Source organism: Neoarthrinium moseri (assembly GCF_022829205.1).
Source record: "Neoarthrinium moseri strain CBS 164.80 chromosome Unknown scaffold17_Wmoseri_CBS_16480, whole genome shotgun sequence".
Taxonomy (NCBI): Eukaryota; Fungi; Ascomycota; class Sordariomycetes; order Amphisphaeriales; family Apiosporaceae; genus Neoarthrinium; species Neoarthrinium moseri.
The window spans coordinates 373990-386771 of NW_026055131.1; the positions used below are offsets into that span (position 1 = coordinate 373990).

The window sequence follows — 12782 nt, forward strand, 5'->3', positions numbered from 1 at the left end:
TGTTCTGGTATTGTACAACATAAGCTTCGTCAAACATTATATCCCTTCTTACGACATCCGGTAAACGGCTTCTTTCTGAAAGTGCCTTGAAATATCATTATCCGCACCACAGTTGTGGCATTGGTGCATAACCTTAGCACCCGTGTGACCGGGACCGTGGTGGTCATCACCCATTGTGGTGCCTCCAGTTCTTGATCCATGGCCGAGCTCAGAGGATCCGATGCTAGAGTGATCACCTCGGGCATGAATAGGGTCCCGAGTAGTCGATTCCTTGCCATAAGGGTCAAGCATGGAAGTCGGCGCAGCGGTAGTTGAGCTCTTTCCGTAGGGGTCGAGCATGCCTGGGCCAGTACCGGTGGTTCTGCCATGAGAGCCTACGGTGTCATGGATGCCATGAGCGTTGTGACTTTGTGGGCCACCGACTCTGTCTGCCCCATACGCTTCGTTGTTGCGTAAGTCGTGCTCATGGTGGTGGTCAGCCATCTTGGAAGCGCCATATCCTGCAGCGGCACCAGTTCCAGCTCCGGCCAAGCCGCCGTGACCACGACCAGTGCTACTGGTCGGTGCATCGTACTCATCAGTCTTGTAATCACGACGAGTAGAGTCTACGTCGTGAGGACGGTGAGCTAGGTTGGACGCCATGCCGCCCCCGGTTGTGGGCGAATGGGTTGTGTGCGTGGGTGCGTGGGTCTTGTGTGATATCCCGTGGGGAGCATCATACTCGCGACCAGTTGTCCTACCATCGACAAGGCCATCTCTGGCAGTAGATGCAACACCGCTGGTTGGGGATGGTGCTGTACGGGGAGACTCGTAGCGGTTGTCATGGTGTTGGCCGGCGAGTCCGCTCGCTGCAACGCCATGCTGACCAGTAGTATTTCCGTGGTGACCAACGTGTGCACCATCTCCATGTGCCGAGGTGTTGTTGTAACGGTTGTTGACCTCATGGGCGTTCAGGTCATTGCCATGATGAGTAGATGGGCCAGTACTAGTGCCCAGTACGCCGGTATGGGCTGATGGCCCGGTACCAGGTGCGCCGGCATGGGCACGGTCAGCTTCTCCCCAGTAAGGATCCTTGTGGCCCTTGGTGAGTTTGTTGCCGTGGACTCCTGTTGTGCTGGTAGTTCCTGTGGTACCAGTGGTTCCAGTCAAGCCATGATCTCTTCGTCCTTCGCCAGCCGTGAGGCCATCACGTCCCGTGTGACCAGCATTGGAGCCGTAGGTATACTCAGACGAAGCCTGCCCGGGCACGTGCTCAGTTCTGGTGGCTGAGTGAGAGTTGAGGGGACCAGAGTGAGGGTTGGCGGTCTCGTGCACCCCAACCTTGTTGTGGGTACGGGGTACCTCCTCGGATGGGTAAGAGCCAGGCGTCTTGGTGGTGTCTGTGGTGTGATGCTGGTCGCCGTGAAGAGCGTCCTTGATCTTGGTTCCGATACCCATGATGAATGAATCTGATGATATTTGTTTAGGGATTAAGTCGAAATAGAATGAATTCGAGAGTTGACGGGGTGATTGTTGAATGCTCAGATGATAAAAGGTTTTCTTATTCTGAATGATTGAGATTCTATCAGACTATCCCATTGTCCTTGGCCTGGTGCTGTTAAATACTCGGCAGTTCCGAGAGAATGGTCTAGCATTGGCACGTCATTGCTGATTCCCGTAGGGAGTATCCTTCCTGGTCTCAGGAACAGCGTCTAGGGTGACATCAGGCTCCAGTATGAAACAGGTTGGTCCCTGGGGTTCTTCGTGGTACCCAAGGGAAAGGTTTCGTACGAAGTACGTCAGAGAGACCCTGTGCCTATGATCCAGATCGCCTTCTGGCAGTACGGCATTGTAATTCTGCATGTTGCTTTCGATTTTGTCTAGACTTGGGGCAGTGAAGTCCATTTGAACGGTTTTCGTCGTCATACAGCGGGTCTTGTGCGACGATCTCCAGGAACCAGAATCCGGTTTTAGGGGTCTGGGGTCCCGCTAAAGCCTCCAAGTGGAGCTGCCGTTCGACCCGATCGAGCCGATTGAGCGACGGAGAATTTACTTGGTTGAAGGCGCTAAATGGCGTCAGTCGCGCCGCTGTCAGGCTGTTTTGGGGCTACGTACCTACAGCGGCGGGCGGCACTCTGGTCCACCCCCTCGTCGCGTATGCACAGTATGCAGAGTCTGTGCTTGGCTCACACTTATTAACTGTTGCCTCAGCTTACGTATCGCGTAACGTTTTGTCCAAATCCCGTGGACTGCAGTGTTTGATAGCCCTACGGTCGTGAATGCGATGTTGTACACCAGGGGAGGCATGTCTTTCAGGCATTGGATTGATAAGTCAAACGTGGATAGAGAGAATCGCCAGACGTCGCCGAGGAATCAGGTTCGTGGCCAACCATTCGCGTGACAACTAGCATCTGTCAAAGTAAATGAGCATGGTGTGCGAGCCACTCATGTCTGCCCACGCACAGTATCTAAGATATGAAGATAGTACTTAGCTAAGTAATCATTCTGGCTTGTTGCGGCGGGAGGTTAAGCAAAATCTTCTTTGGACTGTCAACTTGGTACAAGTGCTACGAGCTGGGGCCAATTGGAATTTATGCTTAAAACGTGGGAAGTCGTAGGCAAACTCAATTGACTTTTTCTTCAATACATGCTCCGAAACGCAGCATCATTGGGAGTGGCAAGTCACAGCGAGGGCTTGACGCTGTTCAAATGCCCTTGGCTGGTAAAAGTCAAGACCCCATAGTCTGATTACGACGGTCTTGATTAATATGCAGTCGTTTATGCCGGCAGTGTGAGCTATTGCGTTACACAACACGCTCGCAGGCACTGAAATACAAACCTCCTGGGCCCAGGCTCGGGCTGCATCGTAAATTACTCTGTAAAAGTCGTAGATGTGTGGGATGAGCAGTTCATGGAAAGAAATCGACAATCTAACCCCGCGTTGGTGGGAAGATTAACGACGATGCTACTGTGATTTAGATAATACGGTCCGCATAGCACTCGCACTAATCTAGGCGTAGCTGATACGGCGTTGCCACGAACCGCCGCCAATGTAACAGCAAGTGGGTGAATATTGCGAATAATGATCAAGCGTAGGTGTCGTCTTTATCCGGTGAACCCAAGTTGCGAACCACATAGCCTCCGATGGATGCTCCAGTAAGGGATATGAAGTGAATGACCGTAGGCAAACAACGGAGATTATATCTAAGCCAGTCTTTGGCGTGCTTCTTTCCCCTGGGCCTTCAACTACTTTAGCGTTTTTGAGCAATATTCTAAAGACGCACCGTGATAATGGCTGCCTTACTTGGCTTCCTGGGTTTATTTGGCTCAACCTACGCCGCCGGCGGCTTGGGCGGACGGGCAAGCGTATGCGGCTCAGTACCGCCCTTTGCACCCGGTTCATTCAACATCGACGTGATAAACGCTTCTGGTATCGAACGGGAGTATGGGGTCTGGGTTCCCAAAAACTACCAGCAAAACGTCTCGACGAAGCTCATCTTCTCGTACCACGGTGCTGGTGGCACAATTGCAAGACAGCGGGCACTAGACGGACTTACAGAGCCTGCATTCAACACAGATCATATCGTCATATATCTCCAGGGGGTAAGTGTTATGTGTAGACGGATTCTACCAGCAACTAAACACCTTGAGCAGTTAGAGAATGACGATGGCAAAACGACATGGGAAGGCGCACCTCAAGCAAAATTTGATGACCTTGGATTCACCAGTGACCTCTTGAATCGTATTGAGGGCGAGTTCTGCATCGATGAGAGACATATTTATGCAACTGGAAAATCACAGGGCGGCGGTTTCGTTGGCCGTCTAGCATGCGATCCTAACCTATCCAAGCGCTTCGCTGCCTTTGCTCCCGTGTCGGGGGCGTACTACAATGCGAGCATCACTAAGCGTGCTGAATGCCATCCACAAACCATGCCCATCCTCTGTGACCCTGGCCGTAAAGATATTCCTATCTTAGCGTTCCATGGCGGAGCCGACGACACCGTCAGCTACTTCGGAGGCTACCGCAAGAAAGCGTGTCTGCCTGACATCAGGTATTGGATCGGGCAATGGTCAGAACGGGAGGGTCTTGGCGAGACAGCAGTGAATAATTTGATTGCAGGCACAAACGGTGGTATTAACATAACCTACGGAGGTGGTCTGGTCAAACTGGTCTTTGACGGATGGAACATTCCCCATGATTGGCCTGCGACGTTTGAAAACTCAGATAACGGCGGCCAGAACTTGACATCGTTCAATGCCACTACTTGGATCATGGAATTTTTTGGTGCACATGCACTGGGATAAGAGATGATTGAGACGGATGACTTAAGGCCAAGACTGAATGGGCCCAATGAAAAGGGGCAAGCCACATACTCCATTTGCAACACCCACCAGCCCGGCTTTTAGGTGCGATCAGCTTATTATTTACATATGAGTGGCCATTCTTCTGTGCTTTCTTGCAAGCTGAACAAAACTTATTCGTCCCAGATAACGGCGCTAAGGCCATCCTCAGCTCCATCGGTTCCAGGAGTAGCAATCGCCAAATTCGCGACAAGACCGCCCAACTTGCCAGTAGTCGGATCACGCTGAATGATGGCCACGTTTGACGATGTCTGGCCACCAATGGCGACGTAAGTTCCGGCCTTGTTGATCGCAAAGGTTCGGGGATACCAGGCATGCGCGTTCGTTTGTTCCACGAAGGTGATCGCACCAGTGGTGGCGTCAATGCTGTACGTTACAATCGAGTCCTCTTTGGCGCCAAAAGTCTTGTCATTTCGTTTGACGGCGTATAGAAAGTTGCCTGAGACGTGCAATTCTGCGGCCTTCGAGCCGGCAGGTGCTGACTTGCCAGCAGGATATGTTGACACGGTCTGACTCTTGGCGAGGGTTAGACAACCAGAGCTAGGGTAGGTGACCTTCCAAGCGGAGACGGAATTGCCCAGTTCATTGACAGTGTATAGCATCTGACCAGTCGTAGATCCTGCTTTTGGAGACCAGAAAGCCCCGTGGCGGGGGCCGTCTCCTCCTCCGGCTTGGCCAGCCGCACAGGCTGTCAGCTTGCCGCTAGAGGCATCGATGCTGAAGACGCGTACGAGATCTGCACCAAGATCTGGAGCCAGCAGGAATTTTCCCGTGGGATCGGTGATCACCGAATGTGGGTGAGGTTTGTCCTGACGTGACTTGTTTGGTCCCGAGCCATTCATAGTGAATTTCTCCTTCTGCAAAGCTTGATTGCTTGACGTTAGAGGGAGTTTGAATGTGGTGACGGTTGAGGCATCGCTATTGGCCCTGATTAGCACTTGCTGCCTGCTCGGCTCTGATGACTTACTATTCAGCCATTGCCACAAATCCAGTACCTGTCGAGCCACCGTAGAACGATCCATGGACCTCTCCACCTGCAGTCTTCGATTGCCCAGTCTGCGTTAGGGATCCGTCCGTATTGACAGTGTACGATGTGACAACACCGCCGCTGACGCCCTGCTGGCCTGCACCAGACTCATCAAAGCAGTACAGAGTCCCTGTTGCCGAGTCGAGCGTGAGCCATGTCGGCATTTTCCCGCAGCCCCCAGATGAGGAAGTCGACTTCAAGGTGCCAGTACTACCGCTCACGGTCAGGTCCAAAGAGTAAACTTTTCCACTGTAGTGGGAGGCCAGGAGCTTGTCCGCGATCGCCGCAGGCGCGAGCCCGAGGGCCGCAACAACCAGAGACAAGAGACGTGGCATCGTGATTCCGCTTCAAACGTGATACTGAGATCCAACCTTGGAGTCGAGCTGCAACCTCCGCCAAGCTCAAGTAAGTGCTGTTGGCCATCTTGTATGCTTCAGAAGCTCGCCAGGTATCGTAGGATCACGGGACATGTTTCAGGGGTATTGACCGCAAAGCGCATGAGTACACTTAGCCTAGGGTCCTAGTCGATAAGGCAATCTATTAATCTATTGCCGGCTCTCAGTGGCTACGTTGCAGAAAGTCAACACCTCCGTGCACGAAAGAGGCAAGGGTCCGGAAGATGTCGTCGGCGACCCGGGCTTAAGGAATTCGGGCCAAGCTTTGTGCCTAATTGAGCATCCCCCGCGCCTTACGTGCCATATTAAGGGGTATCCGCCTAGCACCCCACACTTCCCCCATGTTTTGTATATACCGGAGCTATGGCCCGCGATCCTTGACTGTGGCGAAGATCCCCCTCGAAAACTTGGGCCGCCTGATACTGTTCCAAGATCTTGGTTGGTCAATTGATACGCTGCTAGCACTCACGGGCGCCCAGCGCATGGTTGGTGGAGATTCAATTGAGAAAGAGCTCACGAGTCCGGATGGGCCCATCCAAGTTGCGGCTGAGATTAGTCGATTGAGGCTTTCGCGCCAGAGACGGGATGTTTTGACAATATCCCGGGTAATTGGGATTAAGCTTCTAAAAGACTTTAACGGGCACTTCTGGCTCTATAGTGGTTATGACAGGATCAACTAATGTCCTCAGCGACGATTCTCGGACGACCATGTTTTTCCCGGAGAAAAACCAAGCACACGGGTCTTAGCTCACAACTTGAAATGGGACCCAAAACGAACGTCAATGATACTCTGAGCTGCTTCGTGTTCTTGAAAGACCAAACAAGAATGTAACATCTGAATAAGTGCCCTTGAACAAGTTGGGTGTCGTCACTGCAGCGCAATAGAGAAAGTTCCTCCAACCAAAACCTCAAGCTCGCTCTGGTGTAGAGCTATTGGCAGCCAGACTCTCCCGTATCCTGGCGACATGTATGCCAAGTACGCGGCTGGGCCCAGTAAACAGGCTGTCGATGCTCTGCTGCGGCCCGCGTGATAGCACATGCTAAATCCCATTGTGAATTTCCCCGTAGCCCAGCCCGTCGATGCATGCTTTCTTCGGCTAACATTCCCACTCGGTACGGCATCTTGAACACGCAAGCCAACTTAAGCTTACTTCGAGTGTCGGATGATCGACAGTCTACTCATACGCTAAACATTCGATACTAATTTGTTGTCGGATACCCTGACCGGAGCTCCAGCTGACATACTGCGGCATACCATGGTCATTTGAGTCAATTGGATTCCCATAAAATGCCCGAGTATTATCCCAGCATGGCCCTGTTCCCCGGATTTCCAACCTCTGGTCTGTATGCTTGCTTATAACAAGGCCTTGCATGCCGATCAGGACCATCAGGGTAATCTTGCGAAAACACCTTAGGACACCTACTTTCGCGGATCGTTCTACGAACCAAGATGTGCCGCTTGACCTTCTTCTTGCTGGGTCTTTCAACCACCCAAGTGCTTGGTGCAGCACTCGGCAAGAGAGCGGCCGTGGATGACTGTCTTAAAGCGGCTTCCATCCCAGTAGACACACCAGGCTCTGCAGATTGGAAAGCCGACGCAGCGCCTTACAACCCTCGATTAACGTATACACCGGTAGCGATTGCTGTACCGACGTCTATCGAGCATATACAGGCAGCTGTCTCATGTGCGGCAAAGGCTGGTGTTAAAGTCAACGCCAAGGCGGGTGGCCACAGCTACACCTCTCTGGGATTCGGGGGCGAAGACGGGCACTTGATGGTTCAACTGGACCGGATGTACAATGTCACGTTGGATAAGAAAACGAACATTGCAACTGTTCAAGCAGGAACACGACTAGGCCATGTTGCGACAGAACTGTATAACCAGGGGCAGAGGGCCTTCCCACACGGAACTTGCCCTGGGTGAGTTGATGGTTCTATGCAGTGCACGATGCTTTGCTAATATTCTCAGCGTTGGAGTGTCCGGACATGCGCTCCACGGAGGGTTCGGCATGAGTTCTCACTTATATGGCTTGGCATTGGACTGGATCGTGGGCATGACCGTCGTTCTGGCTAACTCCTCAGTTGTTCACACTTCAGAAACTGAGAATCCGGATTTGTTCTGGGCACTCAGGGGTGCCGGATCGAACTTTGGCATTGTAGCTCAGTATGAGTTCAAGACCTTCGCTGCACCGTCCAGCGTGACCTATTTCACCGCCTCGATGCCTTTGACGAGGGCGAATGGCGTGGAGAGAATGGAGGCCCTGGAAGACTACATCAAGAACTCCATGCCCGCCGAGCTCAACATGCGGCTCTTTGCCGGGTCGTCATTCACTCAACTGGAAGGGCAGTTCTTTGGTGATGTTGCAGGGCTTAGAATTGCTCTCGCTCCGCTGTTGAACAAGACTGGTGGCTCTATTCAGATGGCCCAGAGCACGGGCTGGATAGAAGCTCTTACCCATTATGCCAACGGCAAGTTGGACGTCACTCGCCCATATTCATTGGTCAGTAGAGCCAGCGGTACACCATGGCCAGATAAGCTAACACAGACTACAGCAAGAAACGATTTACTCCAAGAGTTTGGAGCTGACAGGACTCAATGGAACAGCGGCCAAAGACTTCGTCAACTACTGGTTCGATACAGCCAAGAACTTGAAAACCAGGTCATGGTACTTTCAGCTGGACGCTCATGGTGGAAAGAACTCGGCAATCACCAATGGAAATCACGCTTCTTCTTCATATGCCCACCGAGACAAGCTATATCTGATCCAATTCTACGACCGACAGTACAGCGGAGCATATCCTTCAACTGGGTACTCCTTCTTGGACAACTGGGTTGCCAATACGACATCCAGTCTTGCAAAAGCGGACTGGGGCATGTACATCAACTATGCTGATTCGAGCCTCAGTCGCGCCACGGCGCAGCAGGTTTACTATGGTACCAGCTTGCCACGGCTGCAGCGCATCAAAGCAGCTCTTGATCCACAGGAGCTCTTCTTCTATCCGCAATCAATACAGCCTAATGCAGCGGCGTGAGGAGATTGGTCAGATCTGCCATATGTGAGGCAGTAGACGTTGTGTCGTGCGCCGGGTGCATCTGAAAGGCGTCCAATGGAAAGAGCGACACTAGATAATTATAAGAGTCTTTGATTTACATTCATATTTGAAGCTAGAACGCACAGCCCCGGGTATTTCCGATTCCAATCCATTACTTCCATTCCCCGCCGCATCAGTCAATCGCGGAGTTCCGGGGAAAGAATTGGCCATGCTCAGGGGTACCAAAACGACACGCGCACTGCCAACTAGAGCCGTATCGGTGCCAATAATTCCTCAAATTCACTACCAATTGCTCACCACATTCACATTCCTACCAAGGGACCTTGCCGTTCCCAGTCAACACTGTCTAGCCAAGACATGAACATGGATTCGTTCTCTTGAGCCGTGGGATATGGCTGCCCGAAATTGAAGTCCATGGGAGCGGCTGGTCCCATGTATGGGACATAAGATGTGCCTCCTTGGAACATACAGTTACCAACCATGTCTAACTCCATCTGTCCATATGGTAGCTGCTGCTGATTTTGGAATTCTGTCAAGTCGGGAGTCTGTGCTTGTACATGCTGGTCAACCGGCTTCGGAGGAGAGAGGATCTTGTCGAGGATACGGGTGATGATCTTCTGTCCTTGTTGGCACAAATGATACATGCCTTCTGCCTTGTCCACGATACCTAGTCTTGCTGCAAATACTGACAAGTCCTGGATAGTTTGGCTTCTCGGGAGGAGCGGCTCCTTCGGATATACTGGGTGTTGTTCCTGTTTGAGTAGCTCAACGGCGATAATGGCTGAGGCACGCAGCCCATGAAGAACCAGAATAGCAGTGATATCGACGTGGAAAGTTGGGAACATGTCGTGACGTGAGCCAAGTTCCAACACATCTGCAAAGATCGTTTGAGCAATTCGGACAAGTTTCTCGTTGCTGGAGCCAGTTTTGCGGATGAGCACGCGTTGGAGCAGGAGCTCATTCGCTCGACTTGCTTGACACAGAATGGTCATGTACAGCAGTTTCATATGCTTCAGCGTACTATCAAGCCTGTCGTATCTGATCTTTTGGAGGAATTCGGGTAATCGCTTCCAGTGCTCCTCGGTCTTTTGCTGTATGACCTCGGCCCGATCAATAATTTCTCCGCGGGAATAGCTACCGAGAGCCAGGTCGAGAATGTCTTCCCTCCTTTGTGCAAACCCAGACCACGTTCTCGTAAAGGTCGAGCGCGTGACGTTCCCTACCTTGTTGAATCCGTCTTTGTCTAATGCCGCAATTGCGGATTCCATTTCCGTTTTATCAAGAACCAGCTGGTTATCTGTAAGATCGAGCGGCGGATCTAGGTGCCAATACCGATTCGAAGCCCGCGGCGGTCGGCCTAGGAATGAAGACACTGAGGTCTCACTAAAGTATGCACAACTTCGAGCACGTTTCCGTAGTTCCGATAGGAAAAAGGGAACACGCTCATTGGCCTCGATCTTCTGGTGATAACCCAAAGACACAACAGCAGACACAACCTCGCCGACAAGGCAGTATGTGCTATAACTGTTATCACCCCGGATGTCACTAGTGAGGCCCATTGTCTCGACTATGAGAAACAGAAATAAATCATCGATGACATCACATTCCCGACAAAAGTCCAAGCAGGTTTCGGCAACGCGATGGGCCTGCTTGGGGAGGGTTAGTCGGGTAACGCCATGTTCCTTAAATAGAGGGTGATTCGTCTCGCCATAGGCTCCACACATTCCCACAATGGCAGCAATGATGCCAATCACTTCCCACCGGATGTTTTGACCAGCTGCTAAGTCTGTCCATTCGGTAGCTGTAGTGGATCCACTGATGGAGATGGTGGTTTGTGTGTTACGCCATAGTAGCCCGGATAGTTGCAATAGCTCTTCCGGGTCTTGTTTCTCCAGCACATCCCCGTGGCAAAGCCATAGCTTCCGCATCCAGGCCTTGACGACGGGTTCAGCGCTGACGAGGCCAGACCCGTCGGTAATTTCAAACCATAGCGACACGAAGGCATTGATCATTCGCCGGTTGCTCATGAAGGTTAATATTTGAGCCCCTTGGGCCACTCGATCTTTGTCGATCGAGGTCTCCTTGGTCTGTGATGAGTCCAACTCGGTAGAAACGACACCCATGCTGCCTAAATGCTCCTTGAGGATGGATTTAAAAGAGTTTTCTCCGTGGAACTCGGCACCCCTTTCATTGCTGGGAGATTCAAGTTCAGGTCGAAGGGGAGGGGCTGAGGCAGCACGATTGCTTTGCGTGTCATGGGACTGCTGGACCGCGGCTTGTGGCTGAGGGGCGTCGCTAAAGCCAGCCCTTTTGATCTCGATAGACGAGTACGTACTGGTAGGCGTTTCATGACTTGAGGAGGACCTTGAAGGGGTGGGTAGAGATCTCTTCGGATTGTGTCGATTTGGAGTTTGGCGGTTCTGGCAAAACAGTATCAGCCAGTGTGACTTGTAGACTCGGTGTGCACGGCTCCCCGATGAGCTATGGTCCTGGTGTATACGCATGATAACGAAACAAGCCGCATGGAGGAGGGAAGACCAGCATAGAGCGGTGCTTGTACCTGCCAAGCATTATCCCAACGGACTAAATGATTGTTGCTTGCTTCAACGACAGCTTGTCTCAGTAGCGGGATGGCTCGTCCAAGGGCTTGACAACATCACCAATGGCGCATGTTGTGACCCAAGGGTTCATGCTAAGCCCACAGCCCAAAAGGTGGAAGTCACATAGAAGTAGTAGAACTGGAGACTGACTTGTTGTGTTAATGGGTTGGGGTGGTATATGCACTGGTCAACACATCGTCTCTTGACACACCTGCCGCAGGTAGGGACAGTATCTATCGGAATTACGGTCAGCAACGGCCTTACAGACTTGGCATGATCGACTGGTATTGTGAACCTTCCCAGACGAAAGTCAATGCTGTACACTAGGCGCAGGGGCTCCCAAAAAGCATAGCATCGGCAAAACGAGGGGGACACGAGCCGGTAGAGCTTACGGTCACATCTGAGCTTCGATTTCCGACACGGTTCGCAGGACTGCAATTTTCCATTGCGTCGGAATTTGCCAACATTGGTCTCGGTCGAGGGAGCCATAGCATGCAAAGCGGATTCTTCAGCCATCGTCGCAGTGGAACGGGCAATATCGTATATGAGGATTCCCACTAGGCCCCTTCGGCGTCGGACTTATTCTCTTTGTCGGTGTTGTTGCGATGGAGTTGGAAATGTCGCAGGAACATCCACAAATTGGTCCCCGGTGTCACCCTCGGGCTTTTCACGGTGTAGAGAAGAACTGCATTACGCGGATTGATTCGAATGAATCTCAGGGCATCACTCCGAAAGAAAAAAGGTCGATGGTCGAGGCAAGTCCGAGGCACAGCACGCTGCGCTAGCCAGGTTAACTCCGCGCTGCTCTTGGGACGGATCGAATGATCGGAGTGACTTGCCCGATTAGCACTGGTGTCGCTGACACCACTAAACGACCGCCAAACCCAGTGGTCGCTAACAACTGCCACAAGGTTTCGGCGCTCGGCGTTCGGATATGAGATTCCCGATGCCGTCCAGAATCTTGAAGAGTGAAGGCTGCTTGACAGTAAGGAGTAATCCGCAGTGGCGACGGCGACGAGTACGAATTGATTGCGTAAATAGTGCGATGCAAACCGAAAATGTCGAAAAATTCTTCTTTTTCTGAGTCAACGAGTATCTCAAGGAGATGTAGCGTAAGGGCCCGATCTGCGATCTGTAGTGCATATAAGTAAGAACGTTTCTGGTGGTTTGCAACCAAGCTCCTGATACTTGAGTCTGGACACAATAAAACGGGAAACAATATCTTTTACGCATCTTCCTGAAGATTCTACTTTGATTCAAATATTTTCAACCCCATAATAACAGTCATGGTAGCCATAACCAAGTTATTCTCCTCAAAGCCCCAGGGCTCCAAGCGTGCCAACAGTGTGGAGGCATGTCCCACCA

The 12782-nt window shown here is 51.8% G+C and overlaps 5 protein-coding genes across 5 annotated transcripts; 2 read left to right on the plus strand and 3 right to left on the minus strand.

Annotated features, from left to right (window-relative positions):
• Positions 1–48: 48 nt before the first annotated feature.
• JN550_005537 (uncharacterized protein) lies at positions 49–1437 on the minus strand (the record flags this gene model as incomplete). Its single annotated transcript, XM_049317175.1, has 1 exon — positions 49–1437. The coding sequence occupies one exon, from the start codon at positions 1435–1437 to the stop codon at positions 49–51; it is 1389 nt and encodes a 462-aa protein (XP_049172550.1).
• Positions 1438–3270: 1833 nt separating this feature from the next.
• On the plus strand, positions 3271–4284 carry JN550_005538 (uncharacterized protein; the record flags this gene model as incomplete). Its single annotated transcript, XM_049317176.1, has 2 exons — positions 3271–3582; positions 3634–4284. 2 exons carry the CDS (start codon positions 3271–3273, stop codon positions 4282–4284), a joined length of 963 nt encoding a protein of 320 aa, XP_049172551.1.
• A 170-nt stretch (positions 4285–4454) lies between these two features.
• On the minus strand, positions 4455–5703 carry JN550_005539 (uncharacterized protein; the record flags this gene model as incomplete). Its single annotated transcript, XM_049317177.1, has 2 exons — positions 4455–5259; positions 5309–5703. The coding sequence occupies 2 exons, from the start codon at positions 5701–5703 to the stop codon at positions 4455–4457; spliced, it is 1200 nt and encodes a 399-aa protein (XP_049172552.1).
• Positions 5704–7213: 1510 nt separating this feature from the next.
• JN550_005540 (uncharacterized protein) lies at positions 7214–8796 on the plus strand (the record flags this gene model as incomplete). The annotated part of the gene is made up of 3 exons (XM_049317178.1): positions 7214–7683; positions 7733–8264; positions 8317–8796. The coding sequence occupies 3 exons, from the start codon at positions 7214–7216 to the stop codon at positions 8794–8796; spliced, it is 1482 nt and encodes a 493-aa protein (XP_049172553.1).
• Positions 8797–9119: 323 nt separating this feature from the next.
• JN550_005541 (uncharacterized protein) lies at positions 9120–11321 on the minus strand (the record flags this gene model as incomplete). The annotated part of the gene is made up of 1 exon (XM_049317179.1): positions 9120–11321. One exon carries the CDS (start codon positions 11319–11321, stop codon positions 9120–9122), a length of 2202 nt encoding a protein of 733 aa, XP_049172554.1.
• Positions 11322–12782: the final 1461 nt, after the last annotated feature.